The 18,611-nt window shown below is 33.9% G+C and overlaps 1 protein-coding gene across 3 annotated transcripts in view; it reads left to right on the top strand.

Annotated features, from left to right (window-relative positions):
• Grik2 (glutamate ionotropic receptor kainate type subunit 2) overlaps positions 1-18,611 on the top strand; it is a 576,711-nt gene that overhangs the window by 251,336 nt on the left and 306,764 nt on the right. For all 3 annotated transcript variants that reach the window (XM_057753255.1, XM_057753263.1, XM_057753270.1), the window contains exons 5-7: positions 3,429-3,610; positions 8,776-8,829; positions 12,713-12,886. In XM_057753255.1, coding sequence (XP_057609238.1) covers positions 3,429-3,610; positions 8,776-8,829; positions 12,713-12,886 — 410 coding nt within the window. The remainder of the gene's footprint in view (positions 1-3,428; positions 3,611-8,775; positions 8,830-12,712; positions 12,887-18,611) is intronic.

Below are 18,611 nucleotides of genomic sequence, written 5' to 3'. Positions count from 1 at the left end.
ACTATATATAAGACATGTCAACTGCTTTGAAAGATTTTTCTCTTAAACAATGAAAAATACGATCTTATAAATCTTATAGAGTATATATAAGAAGGTATATTTGTTTGCATATGGTAAATTTGTGTAAGAAATTTAATTAAGAAATCTTGTCAGAAAAAAAAATACCCTGTTCATTAGTCATAAATTGCAAAGAGAAGGATATTTGAGTTAGGTGGAGTGATAGATAATGATGCACAGAGGAAACACATAACTAATTTTGTAACAATAGATTTTTAAGGTTTATGCTGATTTTCCTTTGAAGGAAATCTCCATCCTACCTGAGGGTAGAGTAACAAGGTTTTGGGTCGGATAATTGATGCACAATATATGTTTGTGTGAATTGACCTTGGTAACATGAACAATGGACTTATGAAAAATATGAAATAATCTAATTGACGTGGTTTTCCCTGGGGAAGACTTTTCGACTCTTAACATTCATTAGTTGGCTACAAGTAGCATGCCTACATCTGGTGTCCTTGTTCAGCTTGTGTTTAGGCTATAATTATATATTTAGGAATATATATATACAAATATATATATTTGTATAGAGATGCTTCCCTCACCTCTATTAATTACAGCTAAAGACTAGATTAAAATGATTTATGCAATGATTATATTTATCTACAAAAGAGTGTCTTCCATAAAGAAGTATTGCACAGAACACATGTCAAAAAATAATTGAAGACAACATTTCACTCAAATTCTCATGTATGCAACATGGATTAACAAAAAAAGAGTATATGAATTTGAAAGACCCAAAAGGAGTAAAGGGAGGATTTGGAGGGAGGAAAAGAAAGGGGGAAATTATGTAATTTTATTATCATCTCAAAAAATACCTAAAAATAAAAAGATAAGCTAAAATAAAAATTTATCCCATCAAATATATTAGTGGAATGCTATTAGATATTTCATATACAATAAGTAGGAAAATATTAATTCTCTTAATGTCTTAAATGCATTAAAATTACTTTGTTATTGCTCTCCTTTTTATCCAAGATATTCAAGATACAAGAATTTTAGAGGGATTTCTGTTAAAATATTAGGGAAAGGAGACGGCAAGGGAAAAGGGTAGATATAGAAAGATAGAAATTATATCATGTGATAGAGCAATGAAAGACTAATAATCCACAAGCAGACTCCAGACACCTTTTGGCAAAGGTGACAGAAAACAAGAATATAAAACCATGATTTCACTTGACTTTCAAAGTGCTCTCCAGATTCTATCTTTCTTATGGAAATACTGGGAGATTTTATTCAAATACTTAAGGGTGAACAGCCAATGGAAATGACATTTGTATAGAAATGCTTCCATCCCCTCTATTAATTACAGCTAAAGACTAGATTAAAATGATTATTGCAATGATTATATTTATTTACAAAACAGTGTCTTCCATAAAGAAGAATTGCACAGAACACATGTAAAAAAAGTAATTGAAGACAACATTTCACCCAAATTCTCATGTAATAGAGGGCGGCTCCTACTAGCAACAGTGATTTATTTTTTTCACTCTTCAATATCATCCCCCAGGGAAGCTGGCAAACTGAAGTCTGTTCCATTAATACCAGCGGGGATATATATGTGTGAAGAGAATAAGCAAACATTTTTTGTACCTGATGTTTCAATGAACTATCCACATGAGCTTTTAAAAGACTTGAAAATACTTGGCAGACATTATATTTGGAGGAGCTCTGCAAAAACCACTCTATTTCTAAGTCAGTTGAACTTTTTCAATCCAAACTGTGAAGTTAATCTGTAACTTGATAGCTCCATTTTTCCTTTGTTAACATGTGAATCTCCCAAAATGGAATTTAAAGTTTTGAGATTAGGTTTTTTTCCTCTCTAAATCAATGACAAATGTATTCCAGGAATGGATTTAAAGATATTTATTTTTCCACATCAGCCAATATAGCAACAATGGCAAATTGTCATTTATTGAAGGCCAATTTCGATGTTCCTATTTGTGTTTTATATGTTAATCCATAGCCAGTGTTATTAGCACTCAGAATCATGCACAAAGCACACCAATCATTGACTGCTGAACTCAGAACCAAACCCAACTCCCAAACTAGAGTACACTTTGGATTTAATTTTAATATAATCTTTTAAAATAAATGGGCTAAATAACTATCTTATTTTTATGCAGTCAACGTTAGTATAAGATTTGTTTGCATTCATGTACTACATACTGAATAGACATTTAGTTTTTAAAAATTTAGGCTCAATTTAAATGAGTGATTCTTAGAAAATTTTGCTTTTTTATCCCTTTACTATTTTAGTAGTTGTGTCTCCAACAGCATTTATAACATTGCTATATTATGGTACTACATCGATAATGAAAATAAAAATATTTTATAATATTTACAATTAGTTAAAATAGCAGCTTGTGGTTTTGTTCTCATGATCTGACAGGCTCTTTGAATACACGGTAGATTTTTAGTTGAGAAATTTGCCTCCATTTCTGTTACCAAACATAATTAGGCAACATGCAAATGTATAGAGAAAAAGGAGAAAAAAGGGGGTACATTAGTTGTTTTAAAATCTCTTTACTATTATGGTAATAATTTTCATCAAAGCAATTGTTTAGAGAAAATAGAAAGGCCGGGCGGTGGTGGCGCACGCTTTTAATCCCAGCACTTGGGAGGCAGAGGCAAGTGGATCTCTGTGAGTTCGAGACCAGCCTGGTCTACAAGAGCTAGTTCCAGGACAGGCTCCAAAACCACAGAGAAACCCTGTCTTGAAAAACAAAAAAAAAAAAAAACAAAAAAAAAAAAGAGAGAGAGAGAAACTAGAAAGACCGTGAAAGAATGAAGAGTGGGAGGAGACAGGACATTTTTTGACTTGATCTAAATCACAAAGAATTCAGTGACATGTTTTAAGTAAGAGCTCTTTTTTGAGTGCCAGGGTTCTGTGTATCAAATGTTAAAAGAGGTTCGGCACTTGAAAATTATTTATATCAATAAATTACAATAGTATTTAAAATAATTTATGATCTACTAAGATAAATTAGTGATTTGATATATATTGAGTCATAATAGAAAGATGTTTGTCTAGAGAGTGCACATTTCTTAATATCTGAAGTTATGTATATTATACTAGTATATTGACTTGACAAAGTTGTACAAAAGTCAGGAGACTGAAGCAGGAAGATCACTGGGAATTCATGGCCACCTTATACTACATAGTAAGTTTCAGGCCCTATTAGTTGAAATAATAAATTGCTGTTTAAAAGAAAAAAGTAGACAAAAATAAAGGAATTCCAACGCTAGTCCCCTGACCTGCACCAAAGCACCTACATGTGACCAAGATAGTTATATGTCAAATTTACATTTCATTATTCTATGACCTGCTCTTGATTTGCTTCTGCTTTTTTTCCCCTTTCTTATTAAAGGTCTCATTCGCTTGCAAGAGCTCATCAAAGCTCCATCAAGGTACAATCTAAGACTTAAAATCCGTCAGCTGCCAGCTGATACAAGGGATGCAAAGCCTTTGCTGAAAGAAATGAAAAGAGGCAAAGAGTTCCATGTAATCTTCGACTGCAGTCATGAAATGGCAGCGGGCATTTTAAAGCAGGTAAATTTTAAGTTACTTAAATTCTTAGTTTTATTATAAAATTTTCTTTGTGCTATGTTCTAAAGGTAATGACTTAGTGTTACATCATTAAGAAGTCAGAGAATGCATCTGAGCATGATTTTATTACAGAAAATCTGACAATTACTTTTAGTTAATTTATTTTAGGAAAAATGTAAAATCAATATTGAAAATCTTTAAAACACTGCAATTTTGAGATTAATTTCAATTTTCTGTTGATTATTGTGAGAGTTTACTAATTTACTCAAACCACCATATTGCACAATATTTTATAACATTAAAAGACAAAAGCAAAGATTTGAGTTCAAAACCATTTTTATGGATCAAAAAGTGCACAAAGTTTTGCATTTAGTCTCCAGCAGCAGCCCTCCCCCCATTTAAAGAGAGACTACTCTAGATTGCAGTTACAATTATATAATGTTCACATAATGGTAGCTTACTGAAAAACAAAAGGATTTTGAAATTTTCTTTTAGTAAGGCAAGGCTTTATTGTGGAATGAATATTGAGAACATCATTTGGTTAAATGCTGATTTCTCTGCACTTTCCTTGCTGGTAGTATGTGCTGTTCAAGTCACACAGTCTCTCCAAGATTAGACTGGGATAGCTCAGCTTCCTTTGGCTGTGAGGATGATGAAACAGAGCACATATATAAAGCATGAGTTACTAGACACAGGCTGAATCTGTGCTTTAAGCTTTTAAGTGTAGGATAAAATACTTGTAGAGCACTGTTAAGATTCACATATTTTATTAGATATTTTTCTAGCTTTCTATGCAGGTGATAAAGTATATGAGGGATTATGCTTGGCTTTGGTTTTTGTTTTGTTTCAGTATGAACGTAATGAATAAACACTAAAGCAGAAGTGAAGTTTTTCACGCTTTCTGAACAACACTTGATTTAGAGAAGTGGTCTTCTCTTTTCTCCGACAGACAACTAGCTTATACCTCTTCTCTGGGCTTCTAACAAGCAATAGATCAGATTTTTCTTTTAAGATCTAACTGATTTGTGCTTATTTCTGGAAGATGAGAAAACCTCCAATAACAGAGAGTTTTCTACCTTCTATTAGATGTATCCATTATATTATAATGTTCCTTAGATAAAACCTGTTCTGTTTGAATATGAAGACAAATCCCAAATAATATTTAATATTTAAATACACTCAGTAGGGAAATTGTTAACATTAGATTGGCCTGTGTGACATTTTCTTGATTTCTGATTGATGGGAGCAGGGCCCAGCCAATTGTGGATGGTGTCATTCCTAGGCAGATGGGTTGTATAAGAAAGCTAGCTGTGTGTAAGCCAAGGATTACAGTAAGGATTGTTCTCTGTGTTCTCTGCTTCAATTTCTGCCTCCAGTTCCTGCTGTCAGTGATGGAATGTGACTTTAGAATGGTGACTCTCAACCTTCTTAATGCCAAAACACTTTAATACAGTTCCTCATGTTGTGATGACCCTCAACCATACAATTAGTTTTGTTGCTATTTCAGAATTATAATTTTGTTACTGTTATGAATCATAATGTAAATATCTGTGTTTTCCAGGGGTCTTTGGTGACCCCTGTGAAAGAATCATTTAGTGACTTGGAATCACAATCCACTGCTCCAAATAAAAACCCAAATAGACCCTTTCCTCCCCCGCATTCTGTTCAGTCATGGTGCTTATCACAATAATGGAACTCAAACTAAGACAAGGCTGTAGTGTGATGTGATGTATGTGTGTTTCTGAGATTATGCATTGGCTGGTGGAAGACTACCAGAGATATCTGTTTAGAGCTGAACAGCACAAGTAGATGAGCTTTCAGAAGTGCTCCATCCAAGAGATGATAGGAAAAAAAAACCAGAAAATAATGGCCTTAGTCAGCTTAACCTTGTTGTTTTCTAGAAAAAAAAAAAAAAACAACAACAACAACATAAATTAAACATTTGTTCAAACTAACTGCATTTTTTTTTTGCCTGATAGAGATTGAAGCCCAGGGCTGACTAGATATCCTTAGAGGCAAGTTTCGTGCATTAATAAGCAGCAACGCTTAAGCAGCAGATAATTCCACCTCAATTCAGATTTCTGACAGAGAATTCCCTAGAGCAAAGCCAAGATGCTCAGAAGTAAAACTTCAGGAGTACATTCTATCACACAGGGCAATCATAACCAAGGACTTCAAAGTTGAGATCAGAGAATGTGAAATAAAATAAAAAAAAAAAACCTTCATCTTGAAAGAAATGTAAAAGCTAGTGCAAATACACCCACAGCAACAAGTTATAAAGTAAATGTAATATTTGATATTTGTATTTTCCCTCTGTCCTTCACTTTTGTTTACTGGGAACAATCCTATTGCTGAATCTAGCAGGCAGAATAGAGTGCTTACACAGCACGTACCTGAATGACAAAACTGCTAGATGCATGCTGCAGCTTCCTAAGAGTTTATCTGAAACAAATTCATTGTGGTCTTCATGAAAATATGATGTATGCCATGGAGTACTTCCTTTGAGGCTTCCCCACATAATATCATTCTCAAGAAGGTGCAAATACTTTTCCTTTGTGTGGTTTGAGGTTTGGAAAGACACCTTAGTGTGTAGTTAAGGGAAGATACAGAGCAAGCGGCTATGAGGTTAATCTTGGGGGTAATAACCCTCTTGAATCTGAGGTTATCAAATGAGTACTAACATCTTTAGATCAAATATTATAGTTTATAATTTATTATTATTTTCAAAATCAAAGTTTTAAAAAATGTCAAATAAAGCCGTAAACCAACCCACTTTTTATTATAGACCGTTCTTCAAGGTAATAAAGAAGAAGCGTATGGCAGTTTACCCCACCCCCTTACCATGGTTCAGCTCCTATCCCCTGTTTCACAAGCTGGCCTGAATGGCTAGGAGTTACAAATTATCAATGAAATGGGAATATTTTTTAGAATTCACATATTTTTAGAAAGGAGTCAACATCTTTTAGAATACATAACATAAACTTTTATAAAATGTCATGGATGAATATGTAGGACAAGATCCAAATTGAATACCATTACTTTGTGGTGGTTAAAATGGAGTTGGGAGGCATAGTTAATGGACAACCCATGATTCCAGGACATGTCTCCTGAAACAGTAATGTGCTTCAGATTTAAGCTGGATTTGGACTGAGTCAAGCTGCTATTTTGCAAACTTTTTGTTTTGATTTGTTTTTGTTTTTTCCTTTTTTTGACACAGGGTTTCTCTATAGTTTTGGAGCCTGTCCTGGAACTAGCTCTTATATTCCAGGCTGGCCTTGAACTCACAGAGCTCCACCTGTCTCTGCCTTCCTAGGGGTAGAATCAAAGGCATATACCACCACTTCCCGGTGGCAAACATGTTTTTAAATCAATGGTGGCAATCCTGTAACCCATATAGAGAATGGGACCACAATCGACTTTGTCTTGTAAAGACACATTGCCTTCTGACAGCAACGGTCACAATTTTCAAACCAGAGATGTGATAGTCATTCCCCTTACAGGTTTAACCTGTAAATATACCTATTGTAGTATGAAAAGCTCTGTGAATGAGTTCTCACACATTCTCCTGGTTTTTGTTGACTCGAATAACTTTGTTTTCACATTTAGTGTCTCCAACTGTCTTTTAGTCAGGTCTAGACTCCAAATACTAGAGATGGAGCCATCTTTACTCTGTTGGGCATTTTATTTAACTTTGTTATGTGCTAATGTCCTTCAAGTGCATATAATAGTTGAATCTACATTATGAAGTTTTGATAGTTTAAATATTCAATATATTTAATTTAACTTTTTATATACTTTAGTAATATCAATGATTTTTATTTGTAGAACTTATTCTTTATCTGTCTCTGCACATTTTGAGCTAATGTTTTTAGAAACAATGGTAATATTAAGCTGTCATTGACTGATTGTAGATAAGAAGGCTTCTGTACATTTTGTTGGTCAACAGACATTCTCTACTGTAACAGATAATGTTAATGTTTAATGAGGAAAATATCCCTTTACTTTGCTTAGGGTAACTTGACCAGAAGTTATAAGGTTATAGAAATGTTACTAATTCAAGAAATAGAAATCAGTGATTTTTCCCTATTTATTTTTCTATGTTTAAATCTTTAGTTTGCCAAGCAGTAATTGTTATGTGTTCTATTTTAGAAGTGGCTCTTCCATTTTTATTGAATGACTTTTGTTAAAATTTACAAAATTTAGTCTACATAATTGTGAATGCCAACCTATGTCTACGAAGCTTTCCTGTTCATTGCACACAGGTAGTAGCTGAGAAGGCTACTTTGCAAATGATTTTTGAATAGTTAGAAGTGTGTAGGAGACTATCAGATAAGAATACTTTCTTCCAGCTAGGAGTTCTTCCTTCAGAAAAAAAAATGTGTTCAGTTTCACTGTCAACTATTCATCTACTCATTTCCCTTACTTTTTTAGAAGTGAAAAAGACAGGCATATTTCTCATCAGTGCAAATTTCAATACAAAAGGAACTTGACCTAAAGCCATTGTCAGTCAGAAACTGTTAAGAGCTGTAGAAAAGGAAAACAAAAACAAATAGTAACTTTTATCTTTTATCTGATCTTTGAATAAGGTCAAAATACTTTGTTAATTATCCATGTTTTTAACAAGTTCTGATTTACGTTGCCTTTCTTAATGTCACAATTATGCCTAGGGTGCAGAGAAAGGGTACTACTTTACCTTGTTCTTTGTAGCTCTTCCTGCTAATTTCTCAACAACAACAACAACAAAAAACTAATCAAATAAATGATGTCCCTCACTAGGATATTTATAGTGTGTGTACTATATGTAAACCCAAGGAATAAATGTGCTGATACCAAGTTTTACATCAATCTTAATGTTGTTAAACTATATGTCAAGTTTTACACAAACTTTAATGCTGTTAAACTATAATGCTATTAATTTTACCACTGCAAACATTCAAGGAATAGCTTTACTGTCAGAAAAATAGGTTCAAAATTTCTTTTAAAAATAATTGTTTTCTTACTACTGGGAAAATTAAGTATGATCCAATTTTATATACCATGAGTAATGGAAGTTAACTATATATCAGTTGTATATTTTGTCATGACCTGCCATACTGAAATAATATATTTCACATTATATATACCCTCAATGCTAATCTTTTTGTTTCTTTTAATTTGTTACCTCTTAGGCATTAGCGATGGGAATGATGACAGAATACTATCATTATATATTTACCACTCTGGTAAGTAATTTATTAAAGCATAAAAATAATGCTGTAGATTTTATTATTATGACTATTAAGAGGGTGGAAAATGTCATTTTTGAGTGAGAAGTAATGTAATGAACAACACATTTCTACTTTATACTTTATATTATTTTAATATAACTTGGAAGGAATCATGACATAGAACTAATAGCTCTTGGGGGAAGCTGATGGTTTTGAATAATATCACTTCAGTTATCAATTGAAAGTGTTGTGTGCCTAATTATGTGGCTCCAGAGCCTTTAAGGGCATAGTAGGTTTTAAAATTAGCTTACCCACAAAAAACCCCAGTGTATTAGGCAACCACAATGTCTTATGCTATTATCTTTGCTCTTTTTTGTTTGTTTGTTTGTTTGATGGCTGGATTTGGGTGTGTTTTTGATATCAAGCCTTTTTAATTGCCCTCTCAGTTGACTAAATTGTCCATATTTAGTAACATTTTAGGTCAATATGGTTAAACTTGCAATAAACAAGTTGCATATTACTTTTATATTTTGTCCTGAAATACCCATGATATTTTCTTTATTATGCAGGAAAATTTGTCTTTACTATTTTATAAATGGTTCTTGCAATCCTGCCTGTTTCCTGTGATATTAGGATTATATGTGTGCATACCAAGGCCACGTTTCACTTATTTCTTTCTCCATTTAGCTTACAGTTCTGATTTCTCCTGAGAAGTAGCTTTCCATCTCTTTCACTAGACCTTTCTTTCCCATTTCCAGCCTGTATCCTATTATCCTTACCTGTAGATTGTCATATCTTGAGTAATCAATTACCACATTTGCTTAAAGAATGAGTAAAGGCATCTGTACAGTTTTCATGGTCATTACAGTTTAATTCTAAATATTGTGGTATTGTTATAAATTGAAAACATCTAAATATCAATTCATTATTTCCCAAATCAATTCTTCATTGATTTTATTCAAATTTTCAATTATTATTGATTCTTATATAATCCACATAATTCTACTCATTTGTTCTTTTCTCTATAGCTTCTATAGCAGGTTTTTTTTTTCTATTCCATTTAGGAACAGTCCAGTCGGTGTTATTGCTATTTATTTTTAAATGCTGAAATTATATTTTTTTGCTTTTGCAGTTAGTAAAATCCAGTTGTTCTCAATAGTTTTCTGAGAGATGATGATTCCTCCAGGAGTATTTATTGCACAGCTGGATGTTTGCTATATAAAACATGAAGACTGGCTCTGCTATGTTGCTGCATCACCTCTTCCTTGATGATTTTTACAGTTTATAAGAAACTTGGTAATAGGAAGGAGAAGATGGAATGGCTCTTTCCTTTTCACATGGGTCCACATAATGCTATTGCAACTTGATTCAATATAATTGTAAAATTTTGGAAAATATCATTATCTTATAGTTAAGAAAAGAGTACAACATTTATTTTTAGGATAGTTATAACAAATTTGTCTGCAAATAAAGGTTTATACTTCTTTAATTATAAACCAAATTTCCCATTTTCTTTGCTTTGATTCTCCTTTGCAATCAAATTTATTTCAATCAATCTTGTATGAGAATCATACTTTATATTTTCTCCCTCATATTTATACTCATATTTTCAGTGCCATTGACCTTATCAATATTCTGGTCATTCTTTAAAGCAGGTGTATGTGAGTGGATGGGGACGGATTTCCTCATCTTACAAAGTACATGGTTGGGACCCATCTGAGCAAAAGATGGGGCAACAGGGAAAAATATACATATATTTATTGTGTGTCTGTTGCCGTGTGTCTATTGCCGCTGGCATGGAGTGAACTCTTAGTTTATATGCTGTGGTTTGATGAAGAGCCAATAGCTGTTTGCAAATATGACTGGATAAAAATACAGTGTCATCTAGCAATAGTAAATTAGGTGAAATAAAGCAAAATCTGTTTATTCAGCTTCTCCTAGAACTGAGGAACTTTCAAATATTGTACAACAGTCCTCTCGAATGAAAGACTTCTCTCTACATTTTTTGCTATGATTAAATTTGTTCTTTGAAAAATTAACAAGTGTTTATAGTACATTCTCTTTATTTTCAACAACACCTTCTCTTATTTCTTTCCTACCTCCCTAGTGCCCTGTCCTTTTCTGCGCAGGTCATTTTTCCATGTTTGTGTCTTTTTGCTTTGTTTAGAGGACCATAGATTTTAATTAGGACCATTTGAATGTCAGTGAGTGGAACTCCCCATTGGGGCCTGGATAGCTCACTGTTTGGTACCCAATTAAAAACAATAACATTCATCCCTTAAAATCCATCATAACCAATGGATCAACATGAAGGATAAGACCTACTATTCTATGTTTATGATTGATTTCTGACAGCTTGCATCTTATTCAGGCCCTTGAATCTTATGTTGCCCCAATTTAGGCAACTACAGTTGCTTAGGTCATGTTTGCAATGACTGTCCAATACCTTGAAGCTAACCTTTTCACAACCCTTTGTTCTATCCTCACATTCTATTTGTTCTGCTTTTGCTTCTTTTATGCTCTATGAGACTTAGAGAAGGTGGTATAAATGTCCTGTTTAGCACTAACCACGCAACAATCACTTAATCTAAGTGCCTTAGCAGCCATGAGTTTCTGCATTCTGCACTGCTCACTGCTCACTACTCCAACAGGGAGATAGTGTGTTAGAGAGGAAAGATGCTCTCATAACCTATTTTTAAAGGATGTAGACTAAAAGAATCCTTTTATGGCCCCACTCTGGGAGAGAAAGTTGAGAGAAGGTCAGAGAGTAACCTTTTTGCTTCTATACATTTCTTTTTCCTTCATCTTAAAATACTCAGGATGCTAAGCCTCATATTTTGTGTAAAGTGGTTTGAACCACATTGCAACTCAGATTCTGCTTGCTATTTGAAATGTCACTCATGATAAAAATCACCAAGGGGTTTGTTTGTTTTTATCTTTAAATTTGCTTATCATTTTAAGTATTTTTCCTTCTTGGTATATATCACCATACATTAATTACTTACATTTTGAGTAAAGTATATCTTATCTCTTTTGATAGATCATATAAATTGAATACTAAAATTGTAAAGATTCCTCTGCAGCAAAGTGTACAATGCCAGTTGCTTTCCTCTGAATTTTATTCCTGTCCCCTAGAAGGTATGGCAGTGTGAGTAGGAAACAAGATGCACACAGGATCAGTGACATTCATATGCCTTGGGATTTCAGTTTATCTAGAAAGAGCTAAAACTTTCCTCATGGTAGTTAGAAAGTTGATGGAAGTCTCAGATACTGTGCATCTATATGATGACATCCAACTTCATTGGTAGCTTGGGCCTCATATTTCCCAGGAAAACTAACAGGCAGAACAAGAATTTTCATGGTATACAGATTTTAGAGGTCAACAGAAACAATGTTCATTATGGTGGGTCTTAAGATGGGTCATGCAACAAAGGATGTGCAAATTTCCTATAATTAACAATATTTGTAATGTTAATATTTTCCTCATCTTTTATGGAGCTATTATTTATTAGAGCATTATTTCAGAATTGCATTCTAAAAAAAAAGTAAAGCAAAAGAAACACAGAAACACAGGCAAAACAAAACTAAAATGTGACTACTTGGTTAAAAAGTAGGACAAAGAAAAAATACCATTGTTAGTTTAAAGAAAAGTACCATTGCATAAATTATGAGATCAAGGTTTCCTTTAACCAAAAGAATATAGAAATGTTACATGTATGTTATTCTGTTGTTTAGATAATATTGTAATCAATAGATTTGTGTTCATGTGCAAAGTATGCTTAACATCACTTGAGATACACTGCTGTAAGTTTCTAAGGAAAATATGAAGTAATAATTTCAGTATTGTAAGCTCATGAATTAAATCTACTATTGGTAACACAGGAAATTTTTGTTTCAGGACCTCTTTGCTCTTGATGTGGAGCCCTACAGATACAGTGGCGTAAATATGACAGGGTTCAGAATACTAAATACAGAGAATACACAAGTCTCCTCCATCATTGAAAAGTGGTCTATGGAACGGTTGCAGGCACCCCCAAAACCTGACTCGGGTTTGCTGGATGGATTTATGACGGTATGAATATCTATTTAAAAATCAGCTTTTGTGTTTTTAAGTAGTATTGCATAAATCATTAAATTCCCTGGGTGCAAACAGTAGTTTGATGTTTTGATATAAAAATAATATCAGAGTTATGATTGCCTTTAGCTCTACATTGTTTTTGCTCTAAAGGTGGTGTGACATAGGAGAATGGAGGAAATAAATGAGGCATCTTAAAGTTTCATGCAATAGCCAATATTATTCAACTATTCAGACAATTTGTACTCTGGGGGTTAAGAATAATCATAAGATAATCCTAACAGTCTATATGAATTATAAAATAAGAGAGGTTAGTGTGTGAATGTGTATGAAGAGTGAACAAAGGGTGTATGTGGGGTTTAACCAGATATTGTACTTTCTGTAGTAATGGGAGCATAATAGAATGGAAAGATGAAATTAAAGCAATTTCTATTGCTGAAAATAATCCTACAATATAAGCAGAATCTGAAACAACATTTAAGCACTTATGAAGTAACAGTAATAAATGAATCAAAATAGCCAGTTCTGCCCATTGGACTGAATAAAAGAAGTATTAATATATTGATAAATATCTGAACCATTAATTTTTCTTATACTCTTAGAAAAGCTACCAATAAAATATGTATCTGTCTGTGTAATGGGAGAAGGTTGGATAAATTTTGTAATCACAAATTCAGTTCTTATGAGAAAATACAGCTGGAAAATAATTTCCTATCTTTCCATGGTAAACTGAAAATAAAATTTTAATTCATAGTCCTGGAATGCTTTTAAAACTAACTATTGTTAGTTCAAAGAAATATAATATAGCATGGATCAAATTTATATAATTGTTGACATCTGGTCTTCCCCTGATTTACTAATTGAGCAAGAAAGTAAGCCCTTGAAGTGTAAATAAATTCATGCAAAAGGTTTATCTCCTTTAGATATAACACTTGTAGGAGACAATTTAGTGGGAAAATATGTAATTTTAAAGAAAATGAAGTATACACAGGATCCACAACTGCCTTGTTAAGTCTGGGTTCACATAGCCATAGTTCTTCTTTACCTCTCAACTATCTGAGGACTATATAACACCATCTCATCTTCCTCACTTTTAAATAGATTGTTAGTACACAACTAGGTATTGCTAAAATGAGAAATGACCAGTTAATGTTCCCTAGTAATTTCTAAATGTCATTGTGTTTCAAAATTGCCTGATCTAATTTACATATTTTGGGGGTATGGGTTGTCGTCCTACTAAGTAGCTGTCCCAAATATTGCACAGTTTCTGATCTTGCTACTCTTTCAGGTTTAATAATAAGCCCATTTTTATGTAGCATATCTTTAGTCTTATCATATACGGAATATTGCTCTTCTTCTTTGGAAGTGAGATTGTTCATATAATGAATAATATAAGCCCAAAGGAAGGCCTGCCTCACAGGCTCTAAAACTTTTCCCACATAGTATTGACACATAATAGGGGAGTTTTTCTTGCCTTGAGGTGGTATGGTCCTTTGATATCAAAGCTGAGGTTATTTATGATTTAGTAAGGGAACAGAAGAGACAAAATGCTCTTTATCTTCTGAATGAATGTGTATAGTATAGAAGCAATCTATTAAATACAAAATTATTAAAGGCTAATCTTTAGGAATAGCTTTGGGCATAGGTAAATCAGGCTGTAAAGCTTCCATTGGCCACATGGTGGCATTAACATTCTGTAAGTCAATCAACAATCTCCTTTTACCAGATTTCTTTTGAATTACAAAGGCAGGAGAATTTCAGGGAGAAAAAGAGGGGGTTTTGTGCCCATTCTCCAATCGTTCTCTGACTAACTGCTAACTGATGAAGAGCGTGGAGCTTTTCTTTAGAAAGGAGGTCATTGAGGTGTCCAAACAGGCTCACTAGATTTCTTTGTAATTTGTGCAGGTGGCATGAAAAACCCATTCCACGTCAATCAACGTTTATGATTTGTCTTTGTGGGGATATAGGTTCAACAATCCCTTGCAATGCTTCTTCATCTGTTCACTTTTTGATATCCCATTCTTTTCTTAGCCAATGTGCTTGTGAAGAATAACATTAGAAGTGAGAATGTTTCACTTTGTTTCCTTTTAGCTCATAGGACCAAAGTTAGGGTCAAAATTAACTTCAAAATAGGCCATTTCAAGGACCATTCTTCAATGGTTATAATAGACATATTAGCTCCAGAAACAATTAATCCTATAGATGTTTTTCCTTTTATTTTTTTTTATTTTTTTTTTTTTTTTTTTTTTGGTTTTTCGAGACAGGGTTTCTCTGTGGCTTTGGAGCCTGTCCTGGAACTAGCTCTTGTAGACCAGGCTGGTCTCGAACTCACAGAGATCCGCCTGCCTCTGCCTCCCAAGTGCTGGGATTAAAGGCGTGCGCCACCACCGCCCGGCTTTTCCTTTTATTTTTAAATCCAATACTGGTAACCACTTTTCTTCAGTAAAGTTCTTAAAGCTGCAACTATATCTTCCTCCCTCACAAAGCATCGTTTTTTTTTTAAATGAAGGTACTACATAAGATAATCATAATAATTGTTCAATATTTTCACCTACTTTAAATTGCCAGTCAGTGGGCACTGTGATCATGACTGTAATTTTTCCTATACTATCTTCATTAATGATTCCAGTGTTAACTATGCTTCCTTTCTGGGATTCAATAAAAGTCAAACTGTTCCAGGAAGAATAGGTTCCCGATACCCTGTGTGTAACATTGAGGAACTGAAGAGGCAATATCTTTAGGGCAAGGAATATCAATAGCAGCACTTTTTGAGTAGCAGCTTACAACAAGAGAATAGATTTACAATCTAAAGCTGGCACAAACGCTTTTGTTCTTGGGTTTAAACCCTCTAATTTTACAGAAACTGAGTGGGGCCCTCAATCCATTGTCTTGTTGTTGATTTGTATTGTTATTGTTGCTAGGCAATGCACTGCACCTTCTTAGCATATTTAGATTGGCATTTCTTAGCCAAGTGTTTCCCTTTCTTTCCTTTAGGATTTAAGCCAGGAGATCATTGATTCTGAATATTCATTTGTTGCAAGAACAATTTACATTGTTTCTTTAAGTGGCCAGGTGGGCCACAATTGAAAGATTTTGCTGACATCTGTCTTTGAACAGAATAGGATTCTAAAGCAGCTAATTTTACTCTATATATTTATTTCCCTATATTTCTAACTTCAGAAAGTTTACATTTCCTGTCTCTCTGACGTCTTCCTACTCCTTAACAATCTGCATTTGTAGTTCGAGACCAGCCTGGTCTACAAGAGCTAGTTCCAGGACAGGCTCCAAAACCACAGAGAAACCCAGTCTCGAAAAACCAAAAAAAAAAAAAAAAAAAAAAAAAATCTGCATTTGTGTTATCAAAGTCAGGCGTTTTAACAATAACTCTTGAGTTTGTTCCCTTTTTACTTTTTTATCAAAGGCATATTTAAGTATCCTCATGAAATCAGCATAAAGCTCAGAGGGACCTTGTATATTATTAATATACGTATACCACAAGTCAGATACCACAACAGTTTTCATCCAAGTAGATGTAGCTACATCCCTAATGTGGGAGAGCTGCAGGAGGTATGTTATGTAAGGTATGTTAGGTAGTCTAGTGATGCCCATCTACCAGTGGCACTTCATTTGTGACATATCCAGTGTCACCTTCAGTCCTATTTGGTGAACTTTTCCATAGACTTCATCTAAAAACCACATTTAGCATTAAAGAAATTAGAAAAGGCAAGAACCGTTTTAGCAAAGATATGAAAATAATGTGGCAACCACTGTGCATAAATGCTCCAATCCAAATGATGTTCATAACAACATGGAGCAGCAGGTCTAGAAAAAGCAGAAAGAAGCCGTTTAAAAAATCTCTCATTATATACATGTCTAATCCCTGATAGAAACTTTGATTTTGTTGAAATTGCACAAGAATTATCAAGTATAGCTCATGAGGCCAGGGAGGAATTGGTAAATGAATTCCTTTTCCCTGCCTTGTCTTGTCTGTGTAGTAAACTTAACATTTTCATAGGGCCTCATAAATACTCACTGGGAAGTAGATGGCGTTCAAGATTAGATTAAATGTCATATACTTCATCCCATTCTTCAGGATCATCTTCAGTCAATGGTAAATATATATATATATATATATATATATATATATATATATATATATATGGGTGGCTCTAGTAGGGGAGCTAAGGAAGTCGTCATAATTGTGGCTGGCACTGATTTTACTTTAAATTTTGCCTGACTAGCTGGGCATTGGTGGCGCACGACTTTAATCCCAGCACTTGGGAGGCAGAGGCAGGCGGATCTCTGTGAGTTCGAGGCCAGCCTGGTCTACAAAGGGAGTTCCAGGACAGGCTCCAAAGCTGCAGAGAAACCATGTCTCGAAAAAACAAAAAACAAACAAACAAAAAAATTTGCCTGACTGAGAAAAATCTATTTTTACCATTTTTACCAATTTTAAGGTTTGATCATCCAGTTTTTATTCACTCAATGATTGGTAATTTTTTCCTAATGATTGATATAATTCTTCTGTTCCTTAAGTATCTTGATAACACTCCAAATCAATGTCCAAGTGACCCAAAATTGAATGGAGATCTTCATCTTGCTTATATACATCTTCATTATTCTTTGAAACTTTGTCCCACAGTCTTTCATTTTCTTTCTTTTGCAAGTTAGAAATTATAATCATAAATAATTTGAAAGCAATATGACAGTTGTGATTTTAATACTTGTCTTCCTCCTGTCTTTAAAAAATGATAGATAACAACCTTCCTCAAGACCCAGTATTAGCACGGTGCTCAATCATAACACAAAGACATGTGCTCAACTATGTTCATAGCTGCATTGTTTCTCATAGCCAGAACCTGGAAACAACCTAAATGCCCTCTACAAAAGAATGGATAAGAAAATGTGGTACATTTACACAATTGAGTACTACACAGCAGAGAAAGATAATGACATTTTGAATTTTGCAGGAAAATGGATAGAGCTAGAAAACATTTTAAGTGAGGTTACCCAGATTCAGAAAGACAATTATCACATGTACTCACTCATGAATGGTTTTTAAACATAAAGCAAAGAAAACCAGTCTACAAATCACAATCCCAGAGAACCTAGACAACAATGAGGACCCTAAGAGAGACATAAATTGATCTAATCTACATGGGAAGTAGAAAAAGAGAAGATCTCCTGAGTAAATTGGGAGCATGGGGACCTTGGGAAAGGGTTGTTGGGGAGGGGAGAGGTAGGGAATTGAGCAGAGAAAAATGTAGAGCTCAATAAAAATAATAAAAAAAAACAGGAAAAAAATGATACACATGCTCAACTTAAGGCAAACTCCTCCCTGTTTTTTATTCCCCCTGTTATTTTTAATCCTCTTTATTTGATGATAAAATACTCTCTTATCTTATAATTGACTTCAGGATCCAATTTGGGTGCCAGTTGTCACCACTCTAGAAGGGATGAGACCTGGGATAATGTGGCCTATAAATTGGTGGACTCATGAAATATCCAAATTTATTTAGTGCCTCAGGTTAAGAGGTCATATAAGTAAAGATCTCATGAATTCAGTCAATCTATATGCCGTCACAAGAACGAGCCACATGTGGTAAAACCATGCTATTCCATTGAGGTGTATAAAAGACAGTTTGAACATTGAATTGAATAAGAACTGCAAGCAATAATACATAATCTGAAACAAACTCACTCCTATCTGTTACACCTGGTT

This window comes from Chionomys nivalis, chromosome 2 (assembly GCF_950005125.1).
Source record: "Chionomys nivalis chromosome 2, mChiNiv1.1, whole genome shotgun sequence".
Classification (NCBI taxonomy): domain Eukaryota; kingdom Metazoa; phylum Chordata; class Mammalia; order Rodentia; family Cricetidae; genus Chionomys; species Chionomys nivalis.
This window is presented reverse-complemented; position numbering and strand designations above follow the sequence as displayed.